The following is a 20,203-nucleotide window of genomic DNA, read 5'->3' on the forward strand; positions in this document are numbered from 1 at the left end:
AAATCCGCTGCACGTGCTAGTATCATCGTTGTGCGGAAAAGAAACGATCGGGCACAGAGTTGGCGATTTCCATGCCCCACTTCCAATCCCCACGCGGTATTTGTGAGCCAACCCAGAAGATTCTGCGCCAAAATAAGAAGAAACGAAATAGGATGCGGTGGTTCAAAATGTGGCAAACTTACTAGGTTATCTTACAGGACTACTCTCATAACGTCAGGTGAACCTTGCGGTGGCCTATCTCTAGCAGATGCTGGCTGAGCAGCTTATAGCGGTAATTTGAGGAATAAGTGGTGAAGAAAATTGGACTAGAATAGGAGAAGGGCGGCAAAATTTGTGTAGCCTACAGGCGGCAAAATCATAATTCCACCTGCAGGGACATGAACCCAGTATAGTGGCAAATAAATGTCAGGTATAATAAATACTGTATGCCATCATTTCTCAAAAGATGCATTTCAGTAAAAGTCCTAAATACCATGCACTTGCCTACGGAAAGCTCTTATATCCTTCCGTATGGTACGAAAAATAGAAACAGCAAAAATAAATCTCAACAGACGATATTCATGAAAATTTTAGAAATAAACAAAGCGAAGAATAAGGAAAGGAAAAACGTCTCATGACTCGGTCAGTACGTTCTATATCTGGCAGGCAACCAAAAGAACATGGAACTTTGAAACGAAAAACTATTTCCTCGAGCGTTTCTTCTCTTTATATATCTTGATCCCGCTCCACCGTCAAGAAGTTTGACAGCTGCGGGAAAGTGCATTTCCTGAAAACGCGGGAAATTTCCGAAACAAAAAATTTAAATCACAAACTAAGATCCATCACACGCACTTGATACAGGGTGTCCTGTAAGCGCTAATGCGGCCTTCATCTTATAATTCGTCCGTCGTAGAGGTATAGTTTCGATTTAAGAAATGCTCAAAAGGCATTAAAAAATTACCCTGTACCAGATTCAAGAGTGACAATATCGTGTGTAACGAATAACAAAAGAAAATCTAAATTTTTATAAGTTCCCACTATTCCCCAACTTCCAATTAGAAATTTGTTGCTCAGTCTCTTCTGATGCCAACAAAAAAAAAGAAATTCATGTTTTTAAATGAAATATTCACAGAGATATTCGGATTCTATAAAAACGGACGAAATTTGGGAAAGAACAGCGTGTTAAATGCGGGAAAAACCGTTTTACCCGCATTTAACGCTGTTCTTTCCCAAATTTCTTCCTTTTTTCGAATGCGAATATCTCTGTGATATTCGAGAAAGTCCCGTGTTTTGTCATTCTATGAACTGAACAGTTTCCTTTACTTTGAATCCGTTTTTATTGGATTTCCCTGATGCCATGTTATTGAGCATTTTGAGCATTTTTTAAATTGGAGTCATACCTCTACTCCGGACGGTTGATAAGATGGAGGCCGCATTAGCACTTACAGGACACCCTGTATAATATGTATATGTTGCAGTTAATGTGATAAATCTGGTTTCTCATATTTATAATCACCGACAGTGGCGTATTTACAGGTGGGGCTTAGCGGGCTATATCCCAGGGAGTCAAGTTAAGAGGGGCAGGGTGGATATTTAAGGAATGAGTGGCGAAGAAAATTCGTAGAATGGAAGAAGGCTATATTTTTGGAAAACCTCCACCAAATACACCTCTGCCCAGATAGAATTGACTAGGTCAGTGAGTGACCAAAACAGTGACCTAGAGTTTGCAAGCACGTAAGTGAGCAAAAGAGTGACTTGGAGCGTGAGCAAGCATGTGAATGACCAAACGAGTGATCTCCAGAACGAAGGACCAGGTTAATGAATGACCTAGAGCATTTGCAAGTACGTGAGTAACCAAACAGTGTACAAGCATGTGAATGACTAAACAGTGACTTTAAAGACACGGGTGTACTTGTGGGGTGGGGGGGGGGGGGGGGTTCAAAGTAACTCAGGGTGTCTAATTCGAGGAAAGAGTAGTCAAGAGAATTTGACTGGAATGGGAAAAGGGAGGGGAAAATTATTAATGTGCCTCTGATCACCGACCATTTCGGTAAGTTCGATAAATTTCCCTAAATTTATCCGTTTTACCGTTGATTATACATAATACCCAAGTGTCGTTTGTAAACATAATAATCGTACTAAATTCACGTTTTCCGGTTATTATGCATAATCGCCATTGCGTATCTGTAAATTTGAGATAAATCGGTTCCATTGCCTTGGTAAGATTTATTATTTAGATGACCGTATTTGTAAGGCAGAGTCTGCACCGGATATAATTAACTCCAGTTTAACGAATTTTTCCGAACATTCTCGAAATAACTCTTATAACTAACGCGTATCTGATGAATCTAAAATCGGACCTCGATTTAAGGAACTATTTAACAAATTTTATGTTCATACCTCGATATAACGAACTTCTTTTTAACAAATTGTACGATCGTACCTGAATGTAACAAATTCTGATTTAATAAATTTTACCGTCATATCCCGATATAACAGTCTCTCATTTAACAAATTTTACGATCATACTTCGATATAAGGAAATCTCATTTGAGAAATTCTTTGATTTAAGAATTTTTACAAGTTTTTGTGCGCATATTATCGGACCCCAATATAAAAAACTCCAATTTAACGAATTCTGCCATCAGACCCCGATATAATTATCTCGTATTTGACAAATTCTATAATCGTACCTAATAACGAACTCCTATTTAAGAAAATTTACGATTTTACCCCGATAAAATGAACTCTCATTTGACAATCCTAACTGTATTTATAAGTGTTAAGTATCATATTAAAATTTTTCTTTTAGCATTTATGAAATTTACCAACGACACTTGGGTATTATGGCGGTAAAAATTATAATTTAATTAGTATCTAACTTACCGAGACGATTGGAAATTGCGCATAATAATCGATTCACCGTGACTCGAATACGATGAATATTCAGTCTTAACAGTACTTTATCAAGTAAGAATTTCTAGTATTGTTTTTGGTGATTTTTATTCAGTATCATCAGACTTATCTGGTTATTCTATCGAATAAACTGAGCATAAAAAGAATAATTGGATGCCTTTTTTTAGGCATCTGTTCTAGTTTATGTTATGTCCGGTGCGGAGATTTTCGAAATGCATCGAAACTTACGTCTTTTGCCAACTGGGTGAAGTGGAACGGTTCCTTTGCCAATTTCTTTTTTCTTCTGAAATCATTTGAGGTTGAAATTTGAGGGCAACGACTCAATTCTCCCATCTAAAACTCAAATCTTGAATGATGGTCAAGGATATCCGTTCCGTGGAATTTAACATTTTGCATCAATGAATTTATAAAACGTCGCAGCATCTAAAGATTACGACTATTTGTGTTGTCAGCAAGTGGAGATATTTTTCTACACTGAAGAAAATAATAACAATAATACAGTGGAACCTTCCCCTAATGGACACTCTCCGTTAATGGGAACCTCTAGTTAACGGGCACTTCTCTTATCCCCGGTCAAGTGGAATAGGGCTTTAATGTATTTCACTCCCCGTTAGCGGACAGTAAAATCAAGCATACTCTAATTTTTTTTGCCAAACTACAATTTATTAATTTTTTATTATAAACCGAAAATTCATCATATTCAACTGGGATTGTTTAATCCAAAAATCGGGATGGTGAATATGACAAATATCGTCAATTAATTACTTAATTATCTGAACATAACTATGGTCCAGGACGGTGAATTCGAATGGTAATGTGTTGGTTTTATTGGTTGGTATACGAGTAAAAAAGCCAACATTAATGACTGATAATGTTGTTATAAAGGTTTTTAACAGTTATCTTCTTCACACTTATTATAATTTAATTTAGTTTTTAATTAGTGCACACATGAAATTATATATATATATATATATATGAAATTGAGCGCGCGCACACACAATATGGACATTTATGTGGTCCCAAGGGACAATTGCCCTTCCATGAAGCCTATGAGATTTATATCTTCTCTGTTTACATAAGCAAAATGAGAGAGAGAAAAGAAAACAAAAAATAATAATAATAATTAAATAAGAAATGAAAAAGAAAATAATAATAATATATATATGTTTCCGGCAAAGTATCAAATCCAGGCATTCTATACAATTTTCTGGTATACAATGCCTGGTCGTTTCAGGCAAAGCATGAAATACCGGTTTTATTCTATATTTTGCCTAGGCATTCTTTTTCACTTTTTTATCAGCTGGTTGGGTACCTTATTTTGCTATCTAAGTTTTGCCTGAAACGTCAATGTGTGTGTATCCCTATTGAAACACGTGTTACAAAACATTTTTGTAACAAACTCTGCGCATTAAGCACACCACACAACTCTACGCGTGCTCTTTTTGGTGCACAAGGCACGAAGAGAGACTTGATTTCTTGAATATGTTCACATTAGAAGAACGCAAGTGTCATGGGAATATGATGTGTGATGTGAAGTGTTTAAAATTTTCAACGGGATGGACCACGAGTTATTAATACACCGTCAATTAACTGCTTCGAGAAGTGGGCACCAATATTGTTTAGTACAACGAGTGGCACGGTGGTAAGATGCTCGTCTACCACCATGAAGGTTTCCTTGTTGTCACGGTCCTGGAGTTCGAACCCAAGGGAGGATATAGATAAGATATTTTCCCTAACGAACTTGAGGCGACCACTAATAGACAGCGCCTTCATTTCCATCTCATTAATGGCAGTAAATTGCAATATAGCGATATGGCCAGAGTTGGTGAAGTAGTACTGTTTAGTAAGGGGCAATTCTCCAGGTTATTGTGTCGCAGGGAGTTTTTCTCTAAAGGGTTGTCAATAAATGAAATAGCTTACCTCCGTTGTTCATGAATCTCTAACACAATTGACGCGTTTAAAAAAAGTACGATAAACAATTAGATGAGACAATTATGATTTTTTATTTGCATTATATTTATATTTTATCATAATTATTGTTTGATAAGACAACCATAATTATTTTTATGGGCAGTGTATTATATATTATTAATTATTTTCGAGATATATGCTTTTATATTGGGTTGCTGTGTTGTAGTTATATTTGACATCCATATCTTTTTATTGACTTTTTTTTTCAGCCACCTCGTTGGGCAATTAGTCTATTGTGGCCTTTGTGTTGGTATTTATATCTAAACATAGCTAAATTTTAGAAGTCAGAAATCTTTGAAATAACTTTTATTATTTTTCATAACGGCTCAAAATTTTAAATTGACAAAATCTCAAAACTGGAGTTGGTGACTTTTTCTTGCACGCCAACGATATGCCATTTGAAAAATTTTTCGTTTGACTTTAACTTTTAGTCATCTTTTTCTTTTTCCCGTGATTTACAGATCTTTTCTGGAATATAGCATGTAGCCTACATTAAAACATTAAAAAATTAAAATTAATAAAATCTTAATTTTTTTTTTTTTTTTTTTTTTTTGTGGCTCCAAGAAGGAGCAATGATTTCGTTACCAATCTCTTTTGTCTCTCCGTGGGCAGCTGAAGTTCTACTTGATCTTGGATGACTCCATTATCACTTACCAATGGCAAATGCAAATGCTACTAAGTAAGAAATACGAGTTTTTTACGTGTGTGGTAATCATCTTCTTCGAAGCGGAAAGTTGAAAATTTGCAGTGCTGAAATCTCAGTCATTTGTCTGGTAAAATGTGTTTAAGGCTGTCATTACACTATAAAAGTTTTAGAAAAGTTCTTTTATAATACTTGAAAAATTTGCAACAAAATACTCACAAATGCAATAAGCGTATCTGTTACATTTAAGCGAATGTAACTAATGGGCTTATTGGTAGTTTTTTCCAAAAGGGCTTTTATCAAACTTTTATAGCGTAATCCTGGCCTAAGATTCATGTCTCTCTAGTATTATTGTTCATTTATTTTGGAATACCCGTGTAGCTTAGGAACATTTTTCACCATGTCCAAACGGAGTTCAATATACACTTGCACATCTAGAAAAAGAATTGCGTTTGAATTACGGATGAGGACATCGATGAAGAAGTAGAGAATAAAGTCACATTGAATCATCTAATGAAGACGACGAAAACAAATCCAAGAAAGCGATAGAGGTCCCTATTGCAACACTTTCAGAGGCCGTGGGCATGTTTTAAAAAAAGGCTGTTGAAGCTCGAAAATCGCATCATTCATTCTCTAAATAAACTTGAAGATTTTATACCATGCTCAAGAGCATCCAAAAGAAAACAAATTGAAACTGCAAATTTACAAATAAAACACGGTAGTTTTCGTAATCGTTTACGTTTTATACAAAAACACTAGTTGCAACAACGAGGGAACTGGCACAGTGAGTGGCATTATTTGGCATTTATTATATTTTTATAGTTACTAAGTATTTTTAATTTTTTTCAATTCAGTAATCCTATATTTATGAGTTGGGCAATTCGAACTTTTTCTCTGTTCCCTTGAGCTTCGAATTAACCAAGTCGACATGAACCTACTGTGTTAATAATCTCTAGCAAATGCCATTTAGTTTTGTTAGAATTATATGAATATAGAGAGAGGGGGAACAGAAGACACACACAGTAAAAAATAAAAACTATGAAACTTCAAAGATTTTTTTGTGATTAATTATTAAAAGCTAATTTTTGAAGAGATTTTTCTTCAAGAAGATAATTTTTCTGCAATAAATAATTAACCATACAAAACTGCCTTGTAATACTTGTCATAATGCTCATTAATTTCTTAAGCTATTCTAATTAAGGTAACTTTGAGGTTTCTTATTTATTTTTTTAATGATATATTCATTATGATGCTTTATTCATGTATGAATATATTGCAATGCGGAACAAAAATTGCTTAAAGTGAGAAAAAAACTGCAACACTATCGCATTTCAGGAGAGAAGACGTCACGTACATGTCAAGATGTAACTTTAGAACTTGAGAGCCAATTTAATGGTTATTAAAAACAGCTTATTAGTGCCGATCCGTTCTGATTTTCCTTTTACCGACGATTACAGAAAGAATAGCGATGTCAATTTTTGCGAAACAAAATCAATAATTACCACTTCGACACTGAATGGAAATTTCTCTGTTATTTAAAAGATGAAGAAGCTTTGAGACCCTTAATTTCTAGCGCCAGCTTCTTATCACTTAATGAGTAAAAGTTTCCATAATTAACGATCTTTGTTCAGATTAGTGTAACGTCACTCAAGGTCTGGTACAAATTTTGGGGTTCGCTGTTGCCATGAAGATTAAAACAAAATCCACTAATTTTCGTCATTAGACCCAATTAAGATAGGTGCCAATAAGTTCTGTATCAAAAAAAGGACCGAGAAAAGCAATTAGATTTCAAGCCACGATGTGTTTCCAAGCAATATATTTTCCTAAATTAGGACACTCTAGATAAACGATCTGTAGATTTTCTTTAGATTTCCGTAACTATAAAGCTATGAACTAAATCTTGAACTAAAACGTACTTATTATCTGTGTCCTAGTTGGGGACAAAATCCAGAGATGAAAAAGGGCATCCAATAATGAATTTCAACTCATTGAGTTCTTAACTCAATATTTTCCTGTTTTCCCAAGATTTGAACGCATGAGTTTTAAATTTGCACTTATAGGGGAACATCAATCAGCTGACACACAGATAAGTGTAATTAAAAAATGCAAAACTGCACGAGAAAATTTATAAAACAGTTATCTCTATGACAATTTCACTGAATACATTGTTTCAAACCGTGTATAATTATGCAAAATTGTGTGAACGGTGTTATAAATCAAATTTGAATGTGATTTCAAAAAATTATCGGCAGCACTGTATAAAATTTGGAATGTTATCAGTTGAAATATGTTTTAGAACAGGGGTGGCCCCAACCCGTGGTATCAGGAGTGACACGTGTGAACGCTTTTCCATAATTAAAGAAATTCTGTTCCCTTTTTCAATTAAAGAAATTCTGTTCCCTTTTTCAATCAAAGAAATTCTAATTTTTTACATAATTTTTTCTTGTGAATAATGTTCTTGTAGGCCGCCTAACCTATATTGAGCATGGTACACACACACACACACACAGGCACTCTTAAAGTAATCACTATGTGATGACTTTATATTAAATGTGTTTCTGTTCGGTTTTTCATCTTACTGCATAGTTGCTGGAAGTCCCATGTGTCAAGATTCAGGATTTACCACATATGGGGGGGGGGGGGGAGAATAATATGATTACGTCGTATGTCCATGAATTCTTGGGGGGGGGGGCTAAGCCTTCTAAAAAAATTTATTAGGGAGAGGGCCGAGCACCCTGAGGCCCCAGGTTCCGACGTCTATCCCAACATGGTGTAGGGATGAACTTCTACCGATATACGTACATACACAATCTGCATTGCGATAATCGAATTTATGGCTCAAAAATAGAAACAATTTAGAATTCAAGAGTGACCAACTGAACATTTTTACGAAAATAAGAAGACAGTCAAACAATATTTTGCAAGAACGGAGAGAACGCTCATGTCACGTAAAAACGCAACGTGTATGGTCTACATGTTAGAATTCATAAAGTGGCATGAGTCGAAAATAATCTTGATCGTGGCGCGGCTTGAATAAAGGTTGGCCACCCCGTGCTTTAGAGAATGCATAATAGGATGGTGGAAACAAGCCTTCTACCCCTCCTAACAAAAATTTACTGCTGCTACTAAAGCTCGCGCATCGCACTCGTTATACTATTGACTAAAACGCTGAGCAGAAGATTCGATGTGATAAAGTCAATGGTTTGTATCCCATTGGTACGAATCTGCCAGAAGGGCTCATCCTAAGTGATGATTCGAAACGGGTATCGACGACTGGCCATGACATCTCTCCATTGTTTCATCATAGTTTTATTGAAAAATAAGTCTTCAAAGACCTTGAAAGAACGTAAAATCTGAAATGAACTGAAAAACATTTGCGAAATACATAAATACCGTTCTGGCAAATTGATGTTTTGAAGATGAACATCTGCGTAGACTTATACAAAGGTGTTTCAAAACTCAATCATCCAACTCTTAAAGGGGTTGATAGAATACCTAAACATTTTTCTGTCAGAGAATGTGCCGCCTCGGTTTGCAATAGCAAAGGCGGTAGAGGACTTTGAACCTCAAAGAGGTTTAAAGGCGTTTTAAGATCGTTTGTCCTTATATTTTCTCCACCAATGAAACTAAAATCATTATTATATACCAAAATGCTTATTGATAACTATTTCATATAGTAATGTGACGATTTTATTGTAAAATTCCCGTTAAAAAGAATGAAATCATTCAGTTCTTAAATGAGTACAAGGAGCTATTCTTCCAAACAGTTCAAAATCTTTATTGCCCTCATACAATAAGTTACGAACAAAATATATTACTTATAGTCAGCACATACGGTGAAAAAATAAAATTATTCGACTGAATTCCTCTTTTATAATATTCATCAAAGAATTTCATTGATTATAATTCTTTTGAGGCTAGGTATTTACAGAATTACGTTTTAAATTTCCGAAATAAATATTTACACTGTTAACAAAACATTTATTAAGAACTAGGTATTTAATATGAAATATTTTAACGTCGATACTTTCTGGTACGTAACATTTTATGTATGTTTGTGGGAAAATTTTTCAATCTTATTTGCGAGCCACGTTTATTAAGGACTTTCAACTCCTTTTCTTACGGAAATCGAATGATTTTTTTTTACTTTAGGGGAAGAAGAAGAAAAATTTTTTTTTTACCTTTTTTTTCTGTGGATTTTTTTCCCCTTTAAAAATTTATAGCTACGAATTCCGTTAAGAAGAGCTCTCTAACTTTCTTATAGCAAAAGAAAATAGCTGAAAAAATGAACTTTACGTATTTGAAGATAGAATTTTCAAAAAAGGGGAAAGAAAAAGAACGTTTTCTATTTATTTATTTTTTTTTTTTCCGACGGCATATGCATAGCGATAACTTCGTAGAATTTCTTATTATTCTTTTGTTCACTCGAACGAAAAATAGAATTTCAAACAAAATAAAAAAGGAAAAGTGTTTTAACTTATTGTCTTAAGTTTCATGCACGACAGAACGATTTAATAAGTTCGGTAAAAAAGAGCCATTTATCAAGAAGATTCAGAGACGTAAATATTAATGAATCATGAAAAGTTTCACAAGTTTTTTTTTCACCCGAAGTAAATTTTATTTGTGTCTTAACAACTGAACTTTTAGATTTATTCTAAGAAAATCTTAAAGCTATTTCGAATAGAAATTTTTACTAAGTTCAATTTTCGTCTTAATTTCAATGGGTTATTTTTTTACCGTCGGTTAAAAAACAGCAACTTTCTTTGGAACAAATTTTTGAATTACTTTTAATACTGTTTAAACATTTAGTATGCAGGAGTGGTCCAGCGAAAACGGGGAAAGTTTTTTTTAGACTACTTCTTGTCAGACGCGAATCCAGGACGATGTGACGGGAGGGGAGAATTGGGTAAGTTCGTTTGATCGTCCTGTATTTTACGGGACAGACAAATTTTCCCATATAAATTCGGCTCTCGGGAGAGCTGTCATTCCTGTCGCTCCTTCCCTTCCTCTAGATCCTTACCGATGCAGGAAATTGCGATCTTACTTAAGGGATATCACTAAATTTTGCCAAAAATTGTAATTTATTGCTTTAAATGCAATTTGCTAGTTACTGCTAAAATTGCTGAAGGGTGTGGAAATAAAGGCTGCTACGAATCGCAGTTTACAATAATGTACAGTATTTCATGCAAAAATATTCATTCATTCATTCATTGAGAAAAATACTGTAAGCTCTGAAATATTGAATAATAATAATTCGTAAAATACGGTACATCACCAATTGTCATCAAAAAACATTGCCAAAAGTGGGTACGATCACCGATCATAATTAAAGTTACTGAAAAATTTCGGAAAAAACGTTAAACCTGACAAATATGTGATATGAACATTTATCATTTTTGCCATAATCATCACAGGTATTTTATGAAAACGATGTGCGGGTGTATTAAGACTTCAGTAACTACTACAAATTCGAATAAGTATCGTTGAAAAAACGGGACAAATGTATAAAAAAATTGGAAAGACGAAATTACAGGAATGTCCCGTAGTACGGGGCATGAGTGGTTCGTCAAATTGTTTCAGACATTTCACTGGTCCTTGTCTTCAGAAAGGTTGAGAAACATTGCTCAAAAGCATACGCGTGAAATGCTTGAAAGATTTCTCATCCAAAAGCACATACAAATTCCAGTCTTTTCTCATATGATGGGCAGGTAACCGGCACATTCCGAGAATGTCCCGAAACAACTTATGTTTCTGGAAAATGTTTAGAATGCCCTGTAAGAGGCAGCTACATCCACATCTTGATAATTTTAGAAAGTCTAGTCCTTTTTCTATGGGATCCTATCCACAGGGTGATTCAAAACTCAACGTAGAAACTTTTAGGGGAGGTAGAAAACACAAATCAAAACAGAATCGCATAGGAATGCATGACCGGAAACCCCAACCTGATCAGCTGGAGGATAAACGAATATGCAGAAATGACAAGAAAATAATAAGTGCAAAAACTCTTTATTTAGTGATACCTTGCACGAGGACAGTACGTGTACACGTTAACTTTCACAAGTGCTCAAAGTTCTTACCACATCCACAGTTATGCACACTTGAGGGCACTGTTATCCGCTGGAGGGCTTTGTTGGCCCGTGGCCACCATGATAGCCCGATTTATTCTAGCCTGGACTTCTTCTTGTGGGGCACCCTGACACTGACCTCGTCAGAAGAATCTCCGTCATAGCTGCGAACTTCCGCGAAATGCCGCGTATGTTTGAAGCAGGAGTGCTCTAGACAAAACGGTAAAAGTATGTTTTAGCCTACTTCTTGTCACAATATCACGAACATTGGCATGACGCTAGATCAATCCAAGCAAAAGAAAAACTTTTTTCCACTCAACTCGTGTTTGTCTTTTTTCTTCTTGTCTCAAAGTGAACAACAGAAAAAACGAATGAATAATTAACAATCGGAAACAATTCCACAGTTCATATTCTTGAATTTGTTTTGTTATCAGTTAAATTGTGATGTGGAAAAAAAAATAACATTCCAGCCATAGAACGCAGGATATTACAGTCTCCTACTTGCTATGTGTCCATCCCGTATTGCTGTAAAGAATATTAGAAAAAAAATTTAAATGAAATTTAGTCACTATTTACAAGAAATATATGAAGAGCTGGGACGAACGAGAGATATTAGTGAGAAATAAAAAATCAGAAGGAGTGTAGCTATCACCAATCTAAAAGTATAATTTACGTACTTAAACTCTAATTCAGCTGACCTTCTAACATTCTATCCCAACACGTATATGTGATACCGAATGCAATTCGTTCGATACTGACATCCTTCTTGCACACAAATTGAGGAGTTCTTTTTCAATGCAATCAACTTAATGTATTTGGCACCTGAAAGTGGATACTGTTCCCTATCAGATCAGAATTTTAGTCCCGCGGCGATTTCGCCGTTGGAATTATTATTATTTTCTTTTACTTTAAATTTCGTATTTTTTCCATTACATCAGAAATTCGTTTCTGTTGCGTCAAAGTGGATAACATCGACGAGAAAAGGCCTATTTTTTAGGGTTTCCTACTCGTTTTCTTTATCCTTTTATACTCTCTTCGGTCTTTTCTTACCTTTCCAACTTTTTCCATAGGGAACACAGGTTTTTTCATTTTTATTTTCCAGGATTGAATAAGATAGCCGATAACTTTAGAAATTACTTCCACTGACGTCTAGCTTGAAGAAATGTGTAGAAAAAAACGTGTCTTTTTCTTTCGTAAGCACCGTGAGGCATTTTATCTCGTTAAGATGAAAAATGGTCAAAAGACTTTCGACTTCGGAAGCTGATGGAAGAGGCAAGTCGAATTTATCTCAGTGAGACAAGAAAAATATATATACCATTCACACAGCAATAACTGCCTTGTCTGTTAAAATTCTGGTGGTCACGTATTAGCGATTCTCATCGAAACTTCTTATTCGCCTGTAGGTGTGATTTTAGTCCCATAAAAAGATCATTCATCCAACGCAATAGAGAGCAGAGAAACAGTAAAAACTAAAGAATATATGTGTGTATGAAGGATCAAACTCGAGTTATTCTCTCTTAGGTCTCTTACAAAAATTATTTGAAACGCTATTTTTTTTTAATTTTATACTATGCTGTGGAAACGTATTAAGCCTTTCCATTACAGAGAAAGAGGGAGAGAGAGAGATTGCATATATATTAGTTTTATTTATATACAGCAAAATCTGTGCAAGTTGGATACCTATAGGTCCAATTTAAATCTGTTCAAGTTAGGTGTCCAAGATACAGAGGTACAGTATTGTGGACATTCTGCGTTATAGGATTACGATGGGTTTCATTCAAAACCGTCTCCTGTAGGTAGGCCTCCATTAAACAGAGCTGCCCAAGTTGACATGTTCTACTGTAATATATGACAGAGGTAGGAGTAGTCTATACAAAGGTGAATGCTGGTTCATGGGCTGCCTTCTTTAACTGATAAATTTTCAATTCGAAAATGTCTTGTTTTGAGACGAACTTAATGGTAGCTCACTCTCTGCAAATAAAGGGTGGTTATAAATATATTGACACTTACTCAGGCATGTGTAGCACCCATTCTGATGGAGATATTTTAATGGAACTTGGTATACAGGATATATGGACCTATGGAAGAAAGATTCAATAAAGAAATAGTTCAGTTTTTGACCACAGGTAAAAAAGTGGCGGTTTTTATGACAGTTATCTTTTCCCCATGGTCCTAATAACGTATGTACCAAGTTTCAATGAAATACGTCCACCGCAACGGGCGCTACATAGCTCGAAGTAGTGTCAGTTTAATTATACTGACGCTACTCCGACCTATGTAGCGCCCGTTGTGGTGGACGTACTTCCATTAAAACTTGGTATATACGTTATTTGGACCATGAGAAAAAAATAACTGCAAAAAGCGCCATTTTTTACCTGGTGATCAAAAATCAAATTATTTTTTATTGAATTTTTCTTTTCCCTATAGTTCATACATCCTATATACCAAGTTTCAACAAAATACTCTATTAGAATGGATGCTACATACTGTACGTCTGAGTAAGAGTTGTGTGTGTGTGTCGGTTTATTTATTACGACCCTGTCTAATAAAATTTACGATTCAAAGAATCTCAAGAAGAATAAGTGACAATAACTTGTCATAGAATGAAAACAGCAGATTGCAAATAGTAAGTGGCTTAGATAGCATTCTACTGTAAAATGTTTAGTGCCACGGATGTTTCATAGATGGCAAATGATGGAAATAAATGTCCTACAGCTAAAATTTGCCAAACTTTTCTAGGGAAAACAATATTTTTTCTTGTTGAAAACTTTGTTGAACATTTCGTATTATATATTCGTATAAGTTGCAAAATTTAATTTTAGAAATATTTATCTTAAATTGCTGATCACTTACGTTTCCTTCTTCATTCTAAAACTAATTCCAATGTTCGATTGTGAAACATTCAATTTTTTATATATTTTCGAGAACGGCTCAATCAATGTTTTATGATTTTTGTGTTTATTTTTTTCTTTACAGAAAACCTAAATTGGGATTACGATCTGGAGCTCTCGTTAAAACACTCTTACGTGCCAGTGGTGAACTCAGCAATGAAAAGCGAGCCTCGAAAGACGATAACAAATGGAAATCCAACCCGAGTAGTCGCAAACCTAGCCGGAAGAGGATTCAGTCTTCATCGGTCACCATGAATACACGCACTGATACATCAGCTAAAGGGATAGAGTACTCAACCCCCAGACCACGTTTATTCAATGACCTGTGGGTTCGACTTGATGATTACCATAGACAGTAAGCAAACACAGCTATGAACTATGATATAACTTAGCTCTCTATAGCCTGGCCGCCCCCATAAGGGTGGGGCTGACAGGACTCTAGCCCCTGCACCCGTCACAATTTTCATCATTTTTTTGCTTTTTCAAGCTATAAATTAAGTATAGAAGGGCCCGTGAAAAGTCTGACCGGGAGGGGGGCGCAAAGGATCCCAGACTATGCTCCAAGATGTGGGGACCATGCTCTATAGGAAATGTATGTACATTTACAGTATCATCATCGAAATTAATTCGAATATGAAAAGGCGGTATTTGTCTAAGAATGAAGAGGGATGTTGTGCTCATTTCGCATAAGCACAAACAAGATAATTTGCTCTGAAAAAGTTTTGAAGAAAAATAAATGAATGGCAGGCTTTAAAATCAATTGTTGCTCAATGGAATATTCACGTGCTCAACTTCTCTCTAAAACAGTTTCAATTAAGATATTAGGCTTAATCTCTACTGATGCTGGATAAGATTCTGCTTAACACTATGGTTATCGCATTGATTTTCAATTAAGTTTAACAGGTTTTCGAGTTCAAAGTCACGCTACAGCACGAATATATTTGCAGTTTCTTAAAACCTACGCTAAGCTCTAAGTTGCGATCTCTCGCGCAGAAAATTAACATGGTGTGATGTAATGAAAGTGAATAATTTTATCTTCTTTCAAACCACTTCATGAATAAAGTGATATAACTTCAATCTTTTTGCCGCATTGCACATTCTTCAGGACAACTTTCAGTATATATAATAATTATCTGATGGCATTACGAAGACGACTATGAGAAGGTTTCTATGCAGATTCGGCTCCAAGCCATTTAACTGGGTCTGCGATTTGCAAACCGAAGCATTATTTTGGGAAGATGATGTTTCAATAAATCTTGATTTCCAAACAACATGTCATGAAGGCCAACAATCACTTATACCTCATGATGAATATTAGTGAAAGCCTGCTGCGTGTCCAGAAAGTTCTTACTCGGGCCCTTTTCTTCTCAATCATTGGTCGTATATAGACAATAACTTCTATTCAAAAAAGGTTTTGAATAAAGTAAACATTCATATTATGGCACTTTTATACATAAACAAATTACTTTTTTAAATCACAAAACTTTTCATATTTTTCCCAGGGAAAATTATAAAAAGTATCTATAAAAAGTTTGTTCTTGCAGTAATATGAGAAACAAAACATGTTTGATCTCAGTACGACAAAAATTGACAAATCTATTAAATTTTGAATTTTTTTTATATATTTCGAAGATATAGAAATTGTATTTCGTAATTTTTTCAAAAATAATTCATTTATACTTAAAAGTGCTATAATATGAGTATTTACCTTATTTACATTTTTGCAATTGAAAGATTTGGTCTATGACCAACTTTTGAGGAGAAAAGGATTGGGAAGATTTCCTGCGTGTGTGGACAGGCTTTACAAAAACCTACTTGTCATACGAAAATTTTTTTCCATGGATGGGAGTTAAATAACTCTTATTTAACAATTGCATCACACCTGTAGGAAAAAAGGAACAGTTTTATTTATATATATAGTAAAACCCCTCTTAACGGACACCCTTTCAGATGCAGTCACTCCTCTTTTACTGCCAAATAATAATTTCCCCTTACATAATAAAAGTATGCATTTCAAACCCCTGATTAAAGGTCACCCCTCTTTTACGTACGATTTTCTTTTGTCCTACCGGTGTCAGAAATAGAGAGGTTTTACTGTATATAATCTAAATTATAGGTATTAAACAAAAATTGTCTTCTTTTAATTGAATTAATGTAACATTATTGGTTCAAGCACTAATTAAAATGATCGGAAAGTAAAAAATGCGTTATGGTTTCATCACTTGATTTTAAGATTTTTAAAAAGATTATATTTGGCGTAAAAAAACTTATGCAATTTTATTATTTGTAATTTGTTTCAGAACTTCACATCTTCACAAACAAGACGTTGATTTAGCAAGTCCAGTGGCTCGTACATTATCACACCGACAAAGCCATCGAAGTTTCGGTCAAACTACCAGCCCCATGTCTGTTTCAACTTTACTTTCTTTACTCATAACTATGACGAATCTTCTAGTATGGTTCCGTCACCTCACTTGTGACTTTGGCAGCGTTTTCAGTGGCATCACGTGAAAAAATAATCGTATCATTTCGTTGTTTCTCTACAAGAGAATGTGTGATTTATATATACAGGACTAAATCGTGAGACTATAAAAAACCAGCAAATAGTAACGATATTATTTAAAACAAAATCTGTACCACACGTGTATGAACTATGAAGAGTTTTTTTTTTATTTTGTGGATGCAGTCTGCAAAAAATTCGCGTATGTGGCCATAAAGACAATTAAAAAAAATGCATCATACAAAACCGTGACCTGTTTCATTACAACTCGTGATGAGTGCTTTTATGTGAATCCTCTTTTTCTTCCCATCCCATCAGCAATGTCTGGAATATATGTTGTGAGAATATGATATACATAAAAGTGTCTTTGTAGTCTGTATGTATATGGGTATTATATGATAAACAAAATATTATGTATTCTGTTTTGTGTTCTTATTTCAAGCACGGTAGTTTTCCCATGTATATCAGAAAAATTCTCGAGAAAACCAAAAAAAAAATTCCTGACTTCGCATGTTTTTTATCATTGAAAGGGCACTAAGGGGTTTGTTTCGTTTCGGAACACAGTATCTCCCAAAGTGGGTGCTATCACCCTTGGAGGAGGGAGCACTGGAATGCACCACAGAGACGGTAAAAGTTACAAATACAGCATAGTATCCTATGAATTGGCTTACGAAGGGCGTGCTGAGGAAAAAAATTCTGAAAAAAGTGAAAGATCCCATATAAGTCTGGAAGATTCTGTTTTATAAGAATTAATGTACACGGTCATTATACAAAGTACAGATGACTGGATACCAAGCGAAAATAATTAGAAAGTAAAGTCACATTCCTCTGTGGGGAATCGAACCACCAGCCTTGCATTTTCCAGGAGCACGCGCTTTGCCATTAAGGCACAGAGGACAGGCATTTTCTTTCCCAAGAACATTGTGTTCCTTTTGGGCTGAACGGGGACTGCGCAATAGACAGCCTCCTAACACAGCGACAGCTCGCAACGAAATCAGCCCCCAATTACCAACATAGAACGAAACGACGAACCTCTTCGTAATTAAACGAAATACAGATGACTGGATACTAAGCGAAGATAATTGGAAAGAAAAGTCACATTCTTCTCTGTGGGAATCGAACCACCGACCACACACTTTCCTTTTGACTTCGCCTTTTCTTTTCAATTATCTTCGCTTGGTATTCAGTCATCTATACTTCGTATAATTAGTGAAAAGGGTCATCGTTTCATTCTACGGTGGACAACATATTGAGCATTACTTGCGTAAGTCGTAGGTGTTTGTTTTGTGGCTTCATTTTTGTGGTGTGTTTCCATGAATTATGAAATTTTACGATGTTAAATAAATTTTCATTTTTACCTGGCTCACTGCTGTTTCCATTCTGTGAGTGAATTCCTCATGTTTCACGAGTACAGCGCAACCTATCAATAAATTTTTAGGGGTTTATTTTCGTTTCCTTTGCCAAACAAAATTCCATTGCTTCAGGAGTATTCATGCAAATTTTCAAGTTATTCTGAATAGTGGATCTTATTTCACACAGTTTCGAAATCACAACTTAAAAAAAGTCACCCTGTACATCAAGATTGTTTCGACAATCCTTCAGCAAAATTTCTCTCTGAAGATTGAACTTTTCTTGATTCTTTAAACTTAATATGGAGTTTGCTTGCTTTTACCGGAATTTCTAAAAGAAGCACTATGGCGCTTACGTGTTTAAAAGTCTACATTCTTTTCCGAAATTTTTCGCAATAAAAACTGAATGTGTCAATGAAATTTACAAATGCGGATTATACAATGGCATTTATTCTCAAAGTAAACATTCGCATGTGCAGATTATGCACAAGAAATTACCGTAACTACTTACAGTATTCACCCTTTACATACAGGTCATCCATTCTTATCTTGGTGAGCTATTATCTTACACATAAGTGCCAAAAGTCACGGGATACCTCTTAATATTGCTGCACTTCGCCGGGTAAAAGGAGGTCCCACACGAGATATTAAGAGGTATCCCATGACTTCAGTGCTGAAATGCCAAAAGTCATGGGATACCTCTTAATAGCGTGTGGGACCGCCTTTTACCCGGCGAAGTGCAGCAATATTAAGAAGTATCTCATGACTTTTGGTACTTCAGTGTATATATATTCTAGAAACCTTGCTCTTATCGTTGTTTAATAACATGTACTTCCTAAGCTGTCAGTCTTAGAGGAAACTCTTTTCCAATTCCAGATAATGCTTCACATATAGAGTGTTCTCCATCATCCTAAAAACCGTTCAAGTCAAAAAAATAATTTCTGAGCAATTTATGAAATTTGATTTTTATTGATAAATCATTTTTAGTACAACATTCTTCATGCACTGGCATGTGAAAGAAAAAACATTCGTTCTCCCACAACCAAGGATGAACGAGTTACAGCTAATTGAAGATCAAGCTTCGTTTTTGTTTTTTTTTTGGATCATACCACAAAATTATTTCAGAGACAAATAATTTTCACAACTTTAAAATTCATTCATCAGCAGTACTTCAACAACTTCATTGAATGAAATCAAGAAAATTAGATTAAGCATTTTTTTTTTAATGTAAAGTTTTATACGACCCCTTTAAAGCTTGACTGGAATGATACGTTTTCTGATAGATAAAAAAATATGCCAAAAATCCGCCAATTCAACTTTTTAAAATTTGATCAATTTCGGTTGTAAGAAACTGGATTTCTTTTTTTTAACATGTCAGTGCACAAAAATGGTTTAATCAGATATTACTTAAAGGAACCCAGGACCGTATAAAAAAATTGAATTACGAATGTCAGTATAGGTTGTTAGGGGTCATTCAAGTATTACGTCGTGCCCTGGAAATGTGTCGCTGGCCGCTGAAGTGCTCTGGAACTGTGCCGCGGGTAACTTGAGTGATGTAGAATTGCACTACGAGCCGCTTAAGTACTCTAAAACTGTGCCACATGTCCCTTAAGGGATCTCTAAATGTGCCACGGACCACTTAAATATTCTGGAACTGTACCGCGGGTCACTCAAGTGATCAGTAAATGTGCTCAGGTCAGTTAAGTGATTTGTAAATGCACCACGGGTGCTCTGGAATTGTGTTCCGGGTCACTTAAGAGATCTGTAAATATGCCGCTTATAGTTCATTTTTATAAAATTATGTTTGCGGTGACGGGCCACATCAGGTAACACCAAGGGCCACATTTGGCCGTGGGTCATGGATTGAGCATATTAGATTAGAGGGCGGG

The 20,203-nt window shown here is 35.2% G+C and overlaps 1 protein-coding gene across 1 annotated transcript in view; it reads left to right on the forward strand.

Annotated features, from left to right (window-relative positions):
- Positions 1-17,382, forward strand: part of LOC149065573 (metalloprotease TIKI2-like) — a 332,971-nt gene extending 315,589 nt beyond the window's left edge. The window contains exons 6-7 of the mRNA XM_089253920.1: positions 14,551-14,820; positions 16,766-17,382. Coding sequence (XP_089110046.1) covers positions 14,551-14,820; positions 16,766-16,976 — 481 coding nt within the window. The 3' untranslated portion in view covers positions 16,977-17,382. The remainder of the gene's footprint in view (positions 1-14,550; positions 14,821-16,765) is intronic.
- The last annotated feature ends 2,821 nt before the right edge of the window (positions 17,383-20,203 follow it).

This window comes from Pholcus phalangioides, unplaced genomic scaffold (assembly GCF_987345545.1).
Source record: "Pholcus phalangioides strain wild (caught in Gottingen) unplaced genomic scaffold, Ppha-v1.0 ptg000039l_1, whole genome shotgun sequence".
NCBI classification, from domain to species: Eukaryota; Metazoa; Arthropoda; class Arachnida; order Araneae; family Pholcidae; genus Pholcus; species Pholcus phalangioides.